The following is an 18,764-nucleotide window of genomic DNA, read 5'->3' on the forward strand; positions in this document are numbered from 1 at the left end:
GTCAAATTCAAAGCTTTTTGATGTATAAAACTTTATAAATGGAACTACTCCATCAATAGGCAAAGTGTAACCAAATCTGTCTAGATGGATAGTGTGTAATTTCTGCACAGGACTCTGTTTAGTAAATACATCACTGTATACGTCAGGAATCTTGCTCCAATAAAGGAACATAAAGATTAAAAAAAATCACCAAGTTTGTTAGCTCATCGAGTATAGAATTCAGACTTACCAGTCAGTCTCCTTCCCGCTTGTTTCCTTTTTAAATGTTTGTTTAATTGTATGTGGATGTATGCGTGCCTGATTGTGTGCATGCAATGCCTGCAGAAGTCAGAAGAGGGCATCAACCATCCCCTGGAGTTGAAGTTACAGGTGATTGTGAGCCGCCATGTAGGTGCTGGATCCCCTGCAAGAAAACCAAGTGCTCTCACCTTCTAAGCAATCTCTGTGAACCTTGTGCCCAGAGTCTTCACACCCTTCTGAGTTCAGTAAATGAATTCTTACTGTATATGCAGAGGGACTTCTAAAGTTCTGGCTAGTAGCAAATCGAAAAGAAACCTGAAAGGGTGCATATGGTGGACTAGACAGGGTCTTCACAAAGATCTTACATTCGAACCCCTAACACGGGAATGTTCTATGGCCAAGAAGGGAGGGTCTTTTGTGGCTATTGGAGGCATCTTGAGAAGGGTTATCCTGCGTTATCACACAGAATCTAAGCAAATGGACAGACAGAGTTGACAGGTCCTTAGGAGGCAAGGGCAGTCCTGATGCTTCACTGGATCCAGGCTTTCTGACAGGAGACTGAAGACCAGAGCAAATGTTTCTTCAGAGTGCCAAGGATGCAATGTTGTTGGCTGATATGGTTCAGTGAGACAGCCTCCTCTGTCCTCAACACTGTGAGAAAATAGTGTTCTGTTTGTGGTAGCCACCACTACCACAACCAACATTAGGCTATGGTGCTTTGACATGGTCACTGTAGGATACCTATTTCAGGGTGACATGAATGCCCACTCTGCGGTTTGAGAAGTCACAGTTGGAGAGAGCTGTGCACTCAAGATGAGAACTGAGCTAACCTGTCCATGTCTCCCTTTCACTTTTTCCATCCACTGCCGCAGAAATCAAGCCCTGGGCTCCTTCCTTGGCTTCCAGAGCACTCTTTTTTTTATTTTTATTTTTTTTTATTTTCGAGACAGGGTTTCTCCATAGCTTTTGGTTCCTGTCCTGGAACTAGCTCTTGTAGACCAGGCTGGCCTTGAACTCACAGAGATCCGCCTGCCTCTGCCTCCCGAGTGCTGGGATTAAAGGCATGCGCCACCACCGCCCAGCTATCAATGTTTACTGTTGTTAATAATAGGTATAAATTAAAAAACAACCAGCAGAAACGTAAATGAATTAACAGAAAGCACCACAATCTATTTCTCTATCGTTAAATCCTGCTCCCAGATTTTACCGTTTTCAGTGTTTCTGGCTTTAATGTTCACTCATTCTTCATATTATGTGTGCTGCCCGGTGTTCATGGACTGGAAATCAGTCACTCACTGACATTGTCTTCCTTTTCTTTACTCCGTGACATTAACTGAAATCTTTATTCTTTTGTTTCGTGACAAAATGCCATGGTTTTATATATACATTCTGTGTCCATCCATCTTCCATGAATCCCTTGTGTCTTGGGTAGCTCTAGTGTCTGAAAACCCAATCCACTATGGGTATACACTCCACTATCCATGCCCTGCCTCCTGGGCTTTCTCTCTGCTATGGAAAAGATTTCAAACCTCTTCTCGCCTTTTAGCAAAATCTACAGTGAAATGGTAACAAGATTGCTAATAGAAATACTAATAACTATGTTCCTTAGGGTTTATATTGCTGTGAAGAGACACCATGACCAGGGCAACTCAAAAAAGGAAAACATTTCACTGAAGCTGGCTTACAGCTCAGAGGTCTAGTCCTTTATCATCATGGCAAGAAGCATGATGGCATGAGGAAGATATGTGTGTGGGGGATGAAGGAGCTTAGAGTTCTATGTCTGGTCTCATAGGTAGCGAGAAGAGAATGTGAGCCACTAGGCAGGCTTGAGTTCTAAGGACTCAGAGGCCACCCACAGTGATGTGACACTTCTTTCAGCAAGGCCACACCTACTCCAACAAGGCCACACCTCCTGATAGTGCTAGTCTCTATGAGCCTATGGGACCATTTTCATTCAAATCACCACAATAACACACCGAATAAATTTTGTATTCTCACATTTCCCTTGTAGACTCTGGAAGGGTGGCTGCAACTACAGAAAGAAAAGTTAAAGAGTGTCACTAAACAATTTGCTGTCAAGCACTAGAGTCTAATATAGTCTGATTTCCTCAGATACACCAAGAGCTACAATTAGCTTCTCCTTCCTTGGACCTGGATCCCTAAACAATCTGTGATTTGCAGCTCTTGTGGGGTTATTTGCATAAGACTGGGAGATTAGACACTATTAGTGCTTCCAGGGGGTGTGCTAACGGAGTGTTAAGCAAGCTAGGAAGGGGACATTATCCATCATTTATCGGCAGACGTTGTGCTTTTGTGTGCTGGTCATCAGAAATTTGGAGACAGCAACTTCTTGGTCAGATCAGGATACTCTAATAAAATACACCAACTCAAGGGCAATGAATAATGGGATTTTTTTTTATAGTACTGGAGGGAGAAATTTCAAGTTCAAGGTGCAACTGAGGTTGTTCTCTGGTGGTATTCCCCTTTGCCTTGATGATGGCAGCTTTCTCTCTCTCTCTCTCTCTCTCTCTCTCTCTCTCTCTCTCTCTCTCTCTCTCTCTCTCGTGGTTGGCAGGAGACTGCACATAGAAAGATAAACTCTTCCTCTGCCTCTTTCTCTAAATACAGTCACCTCAATGTTTAGGGACCCAACAAACAAATTGTGGATGGGACACCATTCCAGAAAGTCGGTTGGCTAAATATTAAAAAAAAAAAAAAAGAAAAAAAGAAAAAGAAATGCTTCCTTTTAGCCGGGCGATGGTGGCGCACGCCTTTAATCCCAGCACTCGGGAGGCAGAGGCAGGTGGATCTCTGTGAGTTTGAGACCAGCCTGGTCTACAGAGCTAGTGCCAGGACAGGCTCCAAAGCCACAGAGAAACCCTGTCTCGAAAAACAAAACAAAAAAAAAAAAAAAAGAAAGTCGGTTGGCTTGGGTGTCTTTGATGGCCTTAGGCACTAACACAGTATGCTTTCTCACCATTAAAGGTTGGCACCCACTCTAACTCTAAGGGATAGCTGCTACATCCTGTAAGGACTTGAGTTTGGGCCCCAGATCCCTCATGAAAAGGCCGAGTTGGGTGACATGCTCTTATAATCCCTCACCTGGGGAGGCAGAGGCAGGAGGACCTTGCTAACCAGCCCTGATCTGGGAGGCCCACGTCGGTGAGAGCACCTATTCTATTTTAAAGTTTACCTTTCCTTCTATTTCTATTTATATATGTGTATATAGTCAAATGCTCATATGTGTAGCTGCCCACGGAAGCCTGAGGAAGGGAATCACATCCCTTGAAGCTAGGGTTACAGGTGACTGTGAGCTATGCAACTTGGGTGCTGGGAACCAAACTCAGATAGATTCTTAACAATAATCTTAACTGCTGAGCCATCTCTCGAGCTCAAAGAGAGCCTGTTTCAAAGAAAAATGGAGGGTGTTCTTGAGGATGATATGCAAGGTTGCCCTCTAGTCTTTACATGCTTCCACACAAATGTGTTTATACACATAAACAGTCAGAGAGAGAGAGAGAGAGAGAGACAGAGAGACAGAGAGACAGAGAGACAGAGAGACAGGGGCCAGGCAGGGGTAAAGACAGTCATTAGTCCTAGACATTTCTTAGTTTAGTTGAAGAAACATTATCAGAAGTGAGATGCTGGCCTTCTTCTTGCTGCCCCCTGCCATCCTCCTCTATTACAGAAGGTACCAGTTCAGAAGCACTTACAGCTGAATGGTTCATCAGTCTGGTTCAGCCTGGGTGCTAGGTACTCAGCAGCCTTCCTTCATGTCAGACTCCCTGTTCCTTTGAGTCCCAGCTCTAAAGTTTCTGTACAAAGTCAGTTCTTAAGGAGCTCTGAGTCTTTCACATGTGCCCAGAGGCTGCAGTTCTCTGCACAGGAGGCCCCCCGCAGAGTTTTTGTAGGCACCACCATCTCTGTCTGGTTCTGTGGAGATGGCTGGGAAGATGCCTTCTGTGGGGCGAACACCCTGGCCTCTTGATCTTTCTGATGTACATGTAGTTTCTTGCCTCTCAAGGGCAAATCTCTTAATTTTGCATGTTTTAAAGTCTGAAGAAGGGGAGACTTTCCTCCAAAGAAGATCTAAACATAGCCAGTAAGCAGATCAGCATTAGATGTGGGATAGCATCCACCTATGAAGAAGGAATGCAGGAGCTGGGGGGGAGGGCTCTCTATGGTTGAAGTTCTTGCTGCCAGGCACAAGGGTTTGAATCTGAACCCCTAGTACCCCCAGTGCTAGGCAAGTGGAGAGAAAGAGAAGGACTCTGGAGGTTACTAGTCAGACAGCCTGGCCCAAATAATGGTACCCAGGTTCTATAAGCGAGATCCTGCCTCAAAAATGAGAGAAAGAGAACAATAAAGAAACATCTGGGGCTAGAGAGATAGCTCAGCAGTTAAGAGCTTCTAGAGGAACCAAGTTCATTTCCCAGAATCCACATGGCAGCTCACATCTGTCTGTAACTCCAGGTCCAGGACTACTAACACCCTTATACAGACATACATTTAGGCAAAACACCAATGAACATAAAATAAAAATAAATTATATATAAAAAAGAAAGACATCTGGCATCAGCTTCTGGCCTCTCCATGCACATACATGGGCACGCACGTGCGCACACAGAGAGAGAGAGAGGGAGAGAGAGAGAGAGAGAGAGGGAGAGAGAGAGAGAGAGAGAGAGAGAGAGAGAGAGAAGTGAAACACAATACTGGACACTGCAGTATAGGTAAACATGGAAGCATGATGCCTTTTGATGATTTTAAGTTTCTTTTAAAGGCATCAAAACCAGTTTTAATTTACTATTATGATTCCACAACTCTGAGACTGTATTGGACCCACTAAACAGAGACTTGGCAGAGTGAACCAGCATGTGGATTTATTTTACTTTTAAATATAATCATTTTTTTCTTTTGCTTTTTTTTTGAGACAGGGTGTCTCTATGTAGTTTTTGGAGCCTCCCTGGAACTCACTCTGTAGGCCAGGCTGGCCTCGAACTCACAGAGGTCTGCCTGCCTCTGCCTCCTGAGTGCTGGGATTAAAAGCTTGTGCCACCACCGTCTGGCTACACTTCCTAATTAATATGTATTTCAATAAAGAGGTAAATAGTGCACACATACACACATATAGCCTACCTGTGTGTGGTAAAATGAAGTCATGGGTACTAAGTAGATGTAAGTCATTAAAAGATAAAGGTCAATAAATAGATTTTAAAGTTTGAATTTGTTTTAAATATGTAGGAAAGTGGATTGAAGGGTCTGAAGAGGGAGGGTTTGGATACTTTTGATGTATCAAATTCAGAAACTTTGTAAACAATAAATGAGACTTTCTTTGTTTTGTGAGATACATAATAAAACTGAAGGCTTAGGCTTTGGATTTCAATGTGGCAATTTCTCAGAAAATTAGGAAACAACCTACCTCAAGACCCAGCAATGCCACCTTTGAGTATACACCCAAAGGATGCTCAATCATATCACAAGGACATGTGCTCAACTATGTTCATAGTAGCATTATTTGTCATAGCCAGAACCTGGAAACAACCTAAATGTCCCTCGAAAATGTGGTATATTTACACAATGGAGTATTGCACAGCAGAAAAAAATAATGACATCTTGAAATTTGTGGATGGGTAGATTTAGAAAACATCAAATTGAGTGAGGTAATCCAGATCCAGGAAGACACATATCATAAGTGGCTTTTAGACATAAATCAAAGAAAACCAGCCTACAAATCACAATCCCAGAGAACCTAGACAACAAAGAGGACCCAAAGAGAGACATACATGGATCTAATGTACATGGGAATTAGAAAAAGATCTCCTGAGTAAATTGGAAGTGTGGGAAGAGAGTTGAAGGCGAGGAGAAAGGAAGGAAGGGGAGCAGAGAAAAATATATAGCTCAATAAAAAAAGAAACAATAAAAAACCTGAAGGCTTAGTTGCTAGTGTTTCAATTAAAAAATACAGTGTGTCTAGTTCTACTGCTGTGCTGTTAGTTTTCATGGGCGACTTTGAAGATGTGAACTTATAGGGAAAAAACTTTTAGGATAAATTATCATTGTGGGATTTTATAAACTGTGGATATAACCATGAAAATATATTGCAGCAACACTGGGAGTTATTGAAATGAAATAAGCAAAAGCAATGGGGTGGATTGGAAAAACAAAGCTTTCTACATTCCAGAGACGTTGGTTGGGCATCTTCAATGTGTGAGGTCTCAGAAAAGATGAAGTCATTGTCCCTCTCTTAAAAAGAAACAGGAAAAGAGCCAGGCTCATACAGAATAAAAGTTTGGAGGTAGTGATGGATTCAATGCTTACTCTTTGTAGAAGAAAAGATGGTATCACCATTATGATCCAGCCCAAAAGAAACATCCTACAGAGGGCCTGAGGGCAGGTTTTCCTATAGCCCCTCTGCTGCCACTCACATGAGGTGAGGTGTCTCAATGTCATTCTTGATTAACCATAGTTACTTAGTTTTATATCCAGAGCAATTCTGCAGAAAAATACATTTATTATGTTTTGACATCAGTTTCACTGTGTGGTAGGAGAGAGTGCCCCTGGATAGCAGTTGTAGCCCTTCTGTCTGCAGGGCTTCTGTGTAGGTATGAGATGCCACCTTCTTGGTTCTGAGTAGAGCTGGCATAAAACAAACAGTCCACATTGGCTGGACACTATCCGGGAAAGAGGCTGAAGCCCCAGGTTCACATTGCACTTTGCCGAGCTCTTCCTGTCTGGGGTCTCATTGCATATTGCAAATATTTTCTCCTTATGGTAAGGACAAGAGGGGAAGAGCAGTGTCTGAGGTAGGTGTCCCTGGGTGGGTGTTTGTACTTTAAATAGAGTCTAATTGGGGAGCACTGCTTCCAGCTCATGACAGAATCCGGTGCAGCATGCACAGGCAGAAACACACCAGCAGAGCCTGGGGTAGGGTACTCAGGCAGACACACACTGGCAGAGCCAAGCAGGTACCCTGGGCTCTCACTGAGCCCTTTCCTTTGTGCCAAGCCACGTGTGTTAGGCCAGCCCTCCATGGAACAGGTTGTGCTGGCTCATTGAGTGAGGCCATCAGAGCACCTGAGGGTAAATAGGCAGCTTCCTTGTCCTCTTCTATCTCCTCCTCCTTCCCTTTACTCTCCCATCACCTTCCTCTTTTTCAGCCTCCCTCCCCTTCCTCTCCCCTTTTCTTCCCCTTCCTCTTTTTCTTCTCTTTTGTTTGATTTTTGAGACAGGTTTTTGTATAAATCTAAGGCTAGCTTTGAACTTACAGCCTTCCTGGCTGAGCTGGTGTTGCAGATATGAGCAGCCACGTCTGTTCCCTCTGTTCTGAAGTATTTGGAAGGCCATTGTTCTATGAAGAGAATCCATTTGACTGGGCCTCAGTGTGTGAGTCCCACTGCCTCTGTGGCGCTACCTTCTCCAGCCCTTGTCTCCTTTTGGTTTGGAAACTGAGTACTTGGGCTGTGCTATCTGCCTGCTGCACAGCTTTGGAGAAGTCACATGACATCTCAATGGCTCCAGTCTCCTTCCCTGCAGTGGCTTTTCTGCCATATTCTATGGGGATCATAACAGGCACGGTGCCATTGATCCCTGAAGATTGTGCGGTAGTGGCCTCCACTGTCCACAATGACAGAACATCACAGGCAGACTCTGGGGAACACTGTCCCCACCCAAAATGGTCAGGAGGGGATGAGGCCCCACAGAGTACATGCTGCAGATACCAGTGCTTAGCAAGTCCTAGGGATGTGGGAATTATTTCATGTTTTAAAGTCCCTACTAGAGAAGACGTTCCCCACCTTGTCCTGTTTAACAGCATCAGTGTCCAAAAACTCTTAGAAAAAGGGGTGGGGCTGAGAAACTCGCCTTAGTACTAAACCTTCAAGTCTGCATCCCCCTAGGCCATGGGAGACCTGGTAACTCATATGGCAGGTTGATTAGAGGAACCATATACTTATCTAGGATCAAGCTAAAGGTTGAGAGAAAATTACTTTTCAGTGAGACATGAATTCCCATGAGAAGACATCCCAAGTCTCAAAGCTCCTAGCTACTTCTCTTGGCCCCAGCTTGAGGCTGACTACCAGCTTAAGAGGGAAGCTAGGTATGTAGGCTTCCCCGTCTTGACTACAGGCATAGAGAAGTTTTAGAGGGACACACTCTGATGCATGGCTATTCTACAAAGCAGCAGCATGAGCTCCTCGCACAGCTGGGATGGAATTGTATCCTTGAAGGAAGCACCAGGCAGAAGCCCACAGAACTCAGACACACATACATAACAGAGGGCGAGAATACCAGTGACTAGGAGAGGCTGGCGTTTGGGGAGTTCCCTGTCCAAAAGCTGGGTTCACTGTGAATATCATCAACTGTTTAGGCAGCAGGCAACATGAGAGCTACTCAAGAGCCGTGATCCAGAAACTGTCCAAAACATCGGCATCATTCCTAAGGCCATGCAGTCAGGAGTCTCCTGCAACCGAGGACTCCTGTGTGCTAGAAGCTGGGCCCCAGTATAAGGGAACACCAGCTTCACCCAACGGAAGAAAGTCAAGGAATTCAAATCCCAGGGGAAAATGGGAAACATCATTTTAGTTTTATTTAAAAAAAAATCTGTAGATGTGATTAGAGAAGGCAGAAGATAAGGGAGAGGAACCAATGATCTTGGAAAAGCTAGTTGGGAATTTTAGGAATTAAAATATACTGATTTACATTTAAGAACTTAGAGCTGTGTGAAAAAGCCATTGGGCACACTGAAAAGCAACAAAATCGGGGAGCCAGGACTGAAGAAGTCAGGCTCAAAGACATAGAAGCCAGCAAGAGCTGTGGAGGGTGTCTGAGGGGCTACGGTACCAGGCAGAGCTTCAGCAGCTGGGCATGGATGACAAGGGAGAGGCGATACTGAATGAGGTAGGTGTTAGAATTTCTGATATGAAGATTTATTCACTCTTGGACTGTAGATACTACAGACTCTTGCCCCAGATTTGGAAGACGAAGCCCACAAGAGAGCTTCTGAACATACTGAGAGAATCTTTCTCCCTCCATCTTGAGCTGCTTCCGCATGTGCTGTCTGCCTTGGCAATAAGCCGTGTCCTCAGAATACCAAACCTGCTGGCAGTTCTTGCCTTGTAGCCTTCCTGGTGTGAATGTTCTTTTGTAGTCTATATTTGGGCCAAGCTGTTCTTTCCTTGGGGAAGTCTTCCCAGAATTCCTCCTTCCATCTTATTCCTGTTGACCGTGGGGTAAACCTGGCAACCTCGAGGCTCATGCACTGTTGCTATTGTGATCTGGTTACTTGCTTGACTCTGGCTCCCATGGCACTGTGAGCTCCCTGCATTTGGGCTGACCATGACTTATGGACAGACACATCAGTGTTCATGTCCACCAGCACCTCAAAAGTCACACAGAATGAATCAAACTGTAAGCAGTGGATTATATAATAGCTACTCTAGGGCCCAGAGACACAGCACACAGGAACTACAGAATGTATAGCTGCTTATTAGTTTTCCTGCCTAATAGAACACACAAGCACACATGCATACACGCACGCACACACACAGAGTGCTTCTATCACAAACTTCCACTATACACATGTCTTTTACATGTTCATTAAAATTTTAAATCAAGAGTTTTAAGCTTATTTATTTCATTTTATGTCAGTGTGAGTACCCACCAGTGTCAGTCTCACCAGTGTGAGACGCACCAGGTACATGTTTGATGTTCATGGAGGCCAAAACACACCACATTTTAAGCTGTCTTCTTCTGTGGCTACTTCAGTGGCAGACAGAAAGTCACAAAAGGGATGGGTTTGGCTTGTTTTTTTTCTTCTTTTTTTATTGATTTTATTGAGCTATGCATTTTTCTCTGTTTCCCTCTCTTTCTCTCACCTCCTCTTCTACCCTCTCCCATAATCCCCATGCTGCCAATTTACTCAGGAGAGCTTGTCTTTTTCTACTTCCCATGTACATTAGATCCATGTATGTCTCTCTTAGGGTCCTCATTGTTGTCTAGGTTCTCTGGGATTGTGATTTGTAGGCTGGTTTTCTTTGATTTATGTCTAAAAGCTACTTGTGAGTGAGTCCATATGATATGTGTCTTCCTAGGTCTGGGTTACCTCACTCAATATGATGTTTTCTAGATCCAGCCATTTGCCTACAAAATTCAAGATGTCATTATTTTTTCTGCTGTGTAGTATTCCATTGTGTAAATGTACCACATTTTCTTTGTCCATTCTTGGGTCGAGGGGCATTTAGGTTGTTTCCAGGTTTTGGCTATGACAAACAATGCTGCTATGAACATAGTTGAGCACATGTCCTTGTGGTATGATTTGAGCATCCTTTGGGTTTATACCCAAAAGTGGTATTGCTAGGTCTTGAAGAAGGTTGTTTTCTAATTTTGTGAGAAATCGCCATACTGATATCCAAAGGGGCTGTACCAATTTGCACTCCCACAAGCAATGCAGGAATGTTCCCTTTACCCCACATCCTCTCCGGCATTAGTTGTCATCGGTGTTTTTTGATCTGGACCATTCTTGCAGGTGTAAGATAGAATCTCAGAGTTGTTTTGATTTGCATTTCTCTGATGGCTAAGGATATTGAGCATTTCCTTAAGTGTCTTTTTCAGCCACTTTAGATTCCTCTGTTGAGAGTTCTCTGTTTAGGTCTGTACCCCATTTTTTATTGGATTATTTGTTTCTTTGATGATCAATATTTTGAGTTCTTTGTATATTTTAAAGATCAGCCCTCTGTCTGATGTGGGGTTGGTGAAGATCTTTTCCCATTCTGTAGGCTGCCATTTTGTCTTTTTGACATTGTCCTTTGTTTTACAGAAACTATTCAATTTCAGGAGGTCCCATTTATTAATTGTTTCTCTCTGTTCCTGTGCTACTGAGGTTTTATTTAGGAAGGGGGTCTCCTGTGCCAATGCCCTCTTTCTCTTCTATGAGGTTCAATGTGGCTGGCTTTATGTTGAGGTCTTTGATCCATTTGGACTTGAGTTTTGTGCATGGTAATAGATATGGATCTATTTTCATTCTTCTACATGTTGACATCTAGTTCTGGGGCTCGGCTTGCTTTAAGATGTGTTTGGAACCTCAATCGCTCAGTATGTGACCATTGATTGTGTCTCACAGTAAGGACACCTTTGATTGTATCTCATATCAATTCCTAAGACTTTTGTTCACAGTATTCCCACTGAGTATGTAGGATGCCAGTCCATCCACAAATTCTAATGCTTTTCAGAAATGGTTCAGTGAAAGTCAGGTCGCTTGTTAGTATAGCAGGAGAGAGTAGTTAGGTAAGATGCGGTCTACACAGGGACACATGGATTCTCTAGTGATTTCTGTAATATGTAACATCTGGAGAAACCAGAAGGAAGGAATTCGAGGTGACTTAATAAAATCTATGAGCTGAAATTCTAAAAGCATTGGGAGAGCTGTTTGGAGATTATTCTTTGTTCCATATGCAATCCCCACAAAGTTCCTTGCTATGGTCCACAACCAATACACATTTGGAAATAGAAAAATTTTAAAGGCAAATGGAGTTCCAAAGCAAGCACAATGATGACCCCAAGATGGCTCAACAGCCAGAAACTGGAAAGAAACACAAATTTAACAACCAGAAACCAGATACCAAAAAAAATTGACCTGGGGCAGATGGCTTGGATTTAATGCATAAGGACTTAGGTTCAATCTGCTGCACCCATTAAAAAAAAATAAAACAGCCACAAAAATGAACACCACCTCAGTCAACCCCACATTATAACTGAGCTGATGAAATGAAGATCCAAGTCCTTAAGGAAATCCAGTGAATCTAGCATCTTCCAGCTAAGAGGACAGGGAAAGAAGCAGCATTCTAGGTAGACAAACCTTTGGATACATCTTTCATAATCTCTTTCTTAGTCAAGTGAAAATAAGAGAAATAACTTAGATAGTCTAGCTCTGGGTTTTCCAACTTTTCGCTCAGGCCTCCTGGAGAATCTTGTGTCTTTCCTAAGCAGATAAATGGATTTTGTGGCTGTCATGGAGTTAGCCTCTTCTTGGGGGGTGGGGGGCTAAAATCCAGGACACTTTGACCTCTGTAAATAGGATAAAAGCTGGCAGGTTTTCAAGCCTGCTCAAGAGGGACCATTAACTGAGCATGTCCTCTCTGGGTGGATATTAGTTCATCCACTTCCTAAGCTTCTCCCTGATGCTTCCAGTCAGGATAGGGAGGGCTGTCCTGGGAGTTTGCATACAGGTATTTGGGGGTGTCCATTGATCGGAAGAAGAACTAATCCTTAACCCAAAGATGGCCAGAGACAGGTGACACAAATAGAGGCTGAATATCTTTAAGATGTTTTCTTTGTCCTTCAACTCCTAGCAACCTGCCTGTCTACATGTGACATTGAGCTCTGTTTTGGATAAGAGTATCTTTTCTCTTGATAACCCTTTCCAGCTGTGAGACACATTTACTTCTACGTCTAAGAAAAAGGATGGTGTGTGTGTGTGTGTGTGTGTGTGTGTGTGTGTGTGTGTGTGTGTGTGTGCACATGCATGTGTGTTTGTGTCCACAGCAGGCTGCCCTCGAGTTGGAATGACACCTAGAAGCTGCTAAGTAGAGCAGGAGTACAATCCAAACCTGAAGGGCAGATGGACAGAGGCAAGAGGCCTGTCATGTACAGCATTGTCCAGCTACTCTTCTCTGGTTTCAAAACATCTTTCAGTCATTTTCTTTTGCAATACACTGGGTATTTTCCACCTATCCAAGGTCAGCTTTGTGTGTGTGCACGCGCTTGCGTGTGTGTATGTGCGCGTGTGCGTGTGCGTGTGCGTGTGCGTGTGTGTGTGTGTGTGTGTGTAAGGAATTTTACTGAACCATGATGGCTTTCTCATATTTTTGATAGCTTCATTAGAGAAAAGCAAGACTGGCTTTCATCCACCATCCACAATCCATAATTGTGTTTGACCATGTTCACTGTTTCTGAATGGCTGGCACAGTGGCTTATGCGGTCTTTTACCCACTGCAGTGTTTAACTGTCTCTGTCCTTTCTCTCCAGCGGAAGATACTAGTCTGTCTCAGAAGAAGAAGGTGACTGTGGAAGATCTTTTCAGTGAAGATTTCAAAATCCATGACCCGGAGGCGAAGTGGATAAGCGGTATGTCTGTAGTCCTTAGAGAACCTGGGAGATCCCTCCCACCCCACTTCCTCTCGGTCATCTCTATGTGGGAGTTTGTCCTCTCTTCCCTTGTGGCAGTGAAGCTCTGCAGAAGGTCTGATCTCTGACTGTGACTGTCAACACATTGCCATCATCAGAGCATGTGACCCTGGGATAGGCACTCCTTACTCTACAGGCTGCGTTACAGACATCAGCATGGCCTCAGCTCTGTGAGACATATGTCTGTTGAGGACCCATCCTCCATCATCCTCAATGTGTCCCCTCCCTCCTGGAGCCATTACATCTCTCAGGGAGATGAAACACGTTGCTAAGCAACAGAGCTTATGGTGCTGCTTATGGAGCATGCCTTCTCCTTGGTACTGGTCTTCTCTGCTTAAGTTCGCTTTCACTCACCTGGGAGCTGTGACCAAGGACTGTGCAGAGATCTGTGCAGATACTGAGAAGCATACCTTCCCTCTCAGCTCCAACCTGGATCCAATCTCATTTTATAGTTTTGGGGGACTTTTTTCTTAAACAACAAAACAAAAACAGAACAGGGTACAGATAGCGGTATGGTCCTGACTCTTGCATCCGGGAGGATGACTTTCCTCTAAGGGGGTCTCAAATCCCATGAGCCTGCACTGTTGCCCTCCCTGGCAGGTGGCATCTCTCCTGCTGTGTCCCTGGCTGTGCTTTGCATTGTTTTCCCTTTAGGTAATGCCCTCATGTTGGCAAGCCTTTCCAGGGCATCAGGTCCAGGCTCAGGGATAGGGTATTCCAGAGAGCAGCAGGTTTCCTGAGAGCCTTATATGGCAGAGGTGGTCTTCAGCACAGTGGGATGGTCACCCACCCAACCCCCAGGTTTGTGCCCTTTGCATTGTAGTGCTTGGTGTGGTATTGTTAGAGCCATTTGTTACCCAATAGCCCTGGGCAGGCTTCCCATACTTTGCCAACTGAAAAAAAGTCAATTAGCAGTACTCCCACCTTCTAGCTCTTCCTCTGGGCAGTGGTTTCTCTCTTATCTGTACTATGATTGTGGTATTCGTTTTTGACCCCAAGGTTAGCTCCTTCCCTGAGCAAATCAGGATATGGGTGTTTCAAAGTATGTGTTTTGTAAAGTCTTCAGAGAAATGACAAGTGGGGTGTTGGGGGTGTCTGTGGATATAGTACGTGGGGACCCAGCACAGGGGGATGGGAGAGCAGAGGTCTCCTGCTGCCTTGGGAGTGTTGAAAGTGCCTTAGCATCCTCCCCATCCCACCCCCACTGTGTATGTGTGTGTGTGTGTGTGGCTGCAAGCACCCTCACACATGTGCATGCATCAATGAACACATGCACACATTTGTGTTTTGACTCAGTGTTTGGATAGGTCTGAGCACTCAAGCAGTGCTCAAGGTCAGATCTTGAGAATGCAGCACAGTCTCACTGGGAGCCCAAGGATGCATTCTGGAGAGGAACATTGATCCTAACTCAATAGATGCAGAGAGATGGATTCCCGCTTTCTCCCTCTCCGTGGGAAGGCATTTTGGAAACTGTGAGCAGTCTTAAATAGATGGCTAGGGTTTGTTATATAAGAGAACAGACCTCTGGGAAATGTAAGTCTAAAGCATCAACCTGTGCTAAACTGTGATCAGCAGAACCAAATGCAAGCTGAGAGACAATACCCAGAGATGAGAAAGTAAAACACATCCAAACGGAGGCAGAAACAAGCTCGTTTCTCTTGTGCCCGCACCAGCTACTTTTTCTGCTTTTAACCCCTGTCTGGGCAGTGAATAGCACAGAGCTACTACCGTCTACTGAGCGCTGGAAGGAAATGGAGACTTTCTCTACTGAGAAAGTAATTTAGATTTTTTTTCACATCAATCGCTGGTATTAACATGTGGCTTAGGTTTAATATTGGAGCTCATGGTCTAGAAGGAAGGCTCTGTTTTTATAAGGAAACTTTGCTAGGTGAAATTCTTAAGACTGTAGACTTTACTTGGTTCTTTTTAAATAAATTAATAGTCTTGTTGGTAATATAATATTGCATAAGTGATTAAAAGGTAATTAATAGTAAGGTTATAAACCCTAAGCAAAGCTCCATGTTCTCAGAATGACCATGCTGACAGAAGTTCACTGAGGCGGTGTTTGTGTATCATTATACCAGCTGGGTTATGCTTTGATTTGTGAGTTAATTTTTTTGTTTTTTTGTTTTTTGTTTTTCGAGACAGGGTTTCTCTGTGGCTTTGGAGCCTGTCCTGGAACTAGCTCTGTAGACCAGGCTGGTCTCAAACTCACAGAGATCCGCCTGCCTCTGCCTCCCGAGTGCTGGGATTAAAGGCGTGTGCCACCATCGCCCGGCGATTTGTGAGTTAATTACAATAGCAATTTTTATTTACTTTATTGTTTCTTAAGCCTACCTTCTCTGAAAGCTTGAAATCTTCTAGAACCCTGAAACTTGAAGAACTTCCTTGTGCTTTTGTTACAACAGAAGAGCAGAAACTAGCAGAGCTGACAAGGTCTCTGCTTCCTGGGAGGTCCCTCCTGCCTGCAGGGGAGAGACTGGTAGCAGCTGCGTCCTTCCACACACCTGCTGCATTAAGTAACTCCTCATATTTGTTACAGTAACTGCTCATCCTTTCAACCTTTAGGGACAGCCTTAGTCACTGTTTTATTGCTGTAAAGAAACACCATGACCACAACAACTCTTGGAAAAGAAAGCCTTTAATTGGGGCCTTGTTTAGTTTCAGACTTTAGTCCATCATCATCATAGCAAGGAGCATGGTGGCCTGCAGGCAGGTGCTGGAGAAGTATCTGAGAGGTACATCTTGACCCCTGTCAGAGGCATGAACCTCAAAGCTGATTGCCATGACACACTTCCTCCAACAAAGCCACACCTCCTAATCCTTTTCAAATAGTACCACTCTCTGATGGCTAAGCATTCCAATATATAAGCCTATGGGGCCATTCCTATAGAAGCTACCACAGGGATCTTTTCTGTGCTGTCCCAGGGTTCTGTGACATGGGACAACATTGTGGCTACCACTTCTCTCCAGACTGAATCAGCCCCGTTCTATTCTGCCTGAAGTAATAGGCAGCCTCAAACCTTCCCCTCTCTTCTCACCCCTCCATCCATCATCTTCATCTGAAATGACTTGGGAGAGGTTGCAGCAGCCTCACCCTGCCTGTGTTCACCCCCTCTTGTAGCCACCAGTGACCTACCCCTCTCTACACGGCCTCTAAAGAGATCATGGGTGGGCTTTCACTGGCTTGAGGAATAATTGTAGGGAACCTCTTCTTTCACCCCTGAACATTTTTGTGCATGAGAATATGCTGATCTTGAAATAAATACATCCTCATTTCTGCTCCCATTCCACACTCACATCTTGACCTTCATCTTGTCCATGTCACCACTGTCTCTACAGGTCTCCCTGTCCTATACAACCTGGGACAGCTGTCTACCACAATCTTATTCACACTCTGCTTCCCTTGCCTCAGTGCCCACTCTGATTAGGCGTCTACCCCAGGCTCCTGAACTTCCTCTTGTCAAGGTCACAGAGGACCTCCAAGTTAGGGAATGCCAATTCCTCAAGGTCATTTCTTAGATCTTTCCTCTCTTGCTATCAGTGTTTTGGCCTCTCCTAAATGCACATCCCCAGACTAGAGCCCTCCTCTGATGTCTCATATGCCCCGAAGACCTTACAGATTTAACCTTAAGACACATCTCCAAATCGGGGGTCCTGATTCCCTCTGAAACCATAAACACACACATACCTCCCAAAAAAACTGTGTCCCCCACACACATACAACTCCCTAATGTGGACTGCTGGGAAACTCATCCACTTGAGTCTCCTGTACCACCCCCACAAGCTGCTTCTTAGACAAATAGTCCCTTTCTATGCCCAGCTGGGATTGGTGCTAATTCCAAAATGAGGGTAGTGGGTTTCTACATGGAGTCCGCCTACCATCTTGACATTTTTCAATTCTTTATTGTTCAAGACAGAGTTTCATACTGCCCAGGCTGGACTCCAACTGCCCCTGTAGTAAAAGACAGCCATGCCCGGTGCAGACTTCCTTCTGGTCACCTCATTTTCTTGAATCCTTCCACTTGTTGGCAGAGACACAGAGCTGGAGAGACTGGAAAATTGGAGAAAATTGCCTCCTTTGAATGGAGGAAAGGATCAGCTGGCTGGCTGCTACTGGAAAAGTGTATGTTTGAGGAGATAAAATTGGCCTTGGTGCTCTGGGCTCAAAGCAATTTCATTTCCAAATGTGTTTTAGCCTCTCCGTGTTGTTCTGAAAAACCAGATGGATGTAGTTTGTTTTTTTTTTTTAAATAAAGCTTGAGGGGTTCAGTAAGAGGGGAATTCACGCTTAAAATGGTTTGTGTTTTTCCACTACTTTTGGGAGACCACAGTTTTCAATGAGAACCAGAGGGGAAGAGAAGACATACCCTGGGTATCCCTGATGGCAGCACCCTGGCCTATGGGCACATTCACCACAGAAAGTACCCAAGAAGGATGGGTAAACAGAGCAAATCTGTTTCTCACTGTCTCTGTCTGTTCCAAAATCCCTGACCAAGGCAACTCAAGGAAAGAGGAATTGACTTGGACTCATAGTTCAAGGGATAGTCCACCATAATTGGGATCATGTGAGGGCGAGATAATATGGCCGTGATCCCATCACATGTGCCGCCAGGAAACAGAGAGATGTGTGCCGGTCATCATAGGTTTCTACTGCTGTTTCAAATGCTGTGGCCAAAAGCAGCTTGAGGGGCTGGAGAAATGGCTCAGTGGTTAAGTGGTTAAGTGTGGTTAAGAGCATTGCCTGCTCTTCGTAAAGGTCCTGCGTTCAATTCCCATCAACCACATGGTGGCTCACAAACATCTGTAATGAAGTCTGGTGCCCTCTTCTGGCCTGCAGACGTACAAACAGAATATTGTATACATAATAAATAAATATTTTTTTTAAAAAAAGCAGCTTGAAGAGGAAAGGGTTTATTTCTCTTAGACTTCCACACCCGTCCATCACTAAGGGAGGTCAGGACAGGAACTTACACAGGATCCTAGAGGCAGGAACTAAAGCAGCAACGTGGAGGAATGTAGCTTACTGGCTTGCTACTAGGGCTTGTTCAGCCTACTTCTTTATACAACCCAGGGCCACCTACCCAGCGATGTCACCTCCCACATCACTCATTAATCATGAAAATATCCTACAGGCCACTCTAGTGGAGGCATTTTCTCAGTTGAGGATTCTTCTTCCAGTATGACCCCAGCTTTTGTCAATTTAACAAAAAAACTGGCCACCACATTGGTGCTCGGCTCCATTTCTCCTTTTATTCAGTCCAGGACACCAGCCCATGGAATCGGACCACCCACAGTTAAAGCAGGACTTCCTGCCTCAATGAACCCAGTCTAGATCTTCTCTC

The 18,764-nt window shown here is 44.4% G+C and overlaps 1 protein-coding gene across 4 annotated transcripts in view; it reads left to right on the forward strand.

The window, feature by feature from the left end:
• Dpp6 (dipeptidyl peptidase like 6) overlaps positions 1 to 18,764 on the forward strand; it is an 880,940-nt gene that overhangs the window by 548,936 nt on the left and 313,240 nt on the right. For all 4 annotated transcript variants that reach the window (XM_026789414.1, XM_013353878.2, XM_026789413.1 and 1 more), the window contains exon 3: positions 13,261 to 13,359. In XM_026789414.1, the coding sequence (XP_026645215.1) occupies positions 13,261 to 13,359 (99 nt within the window). The remainder of the gene's footprint in view (positions 1 to 13,260; positions 13,360 to 18,764) is intronic.

The sequence above is a fragment of the Microtus ochrogaster genome, unplaced genomic scaffold (assembly GCF_000317375.1).
Source record: "Microtus ochrogaster isolate Prairie Vole_2 unplaced genomic scaffold, MicOch1.0 UNK18, whole genome shotgun sequence".
Taxonomy (NCBI): Eukaryota; Metazoa; Chordata; class Mammalia; order Rodentia; family Cricetidae; genus Microtus; species Microtus ochrogaster.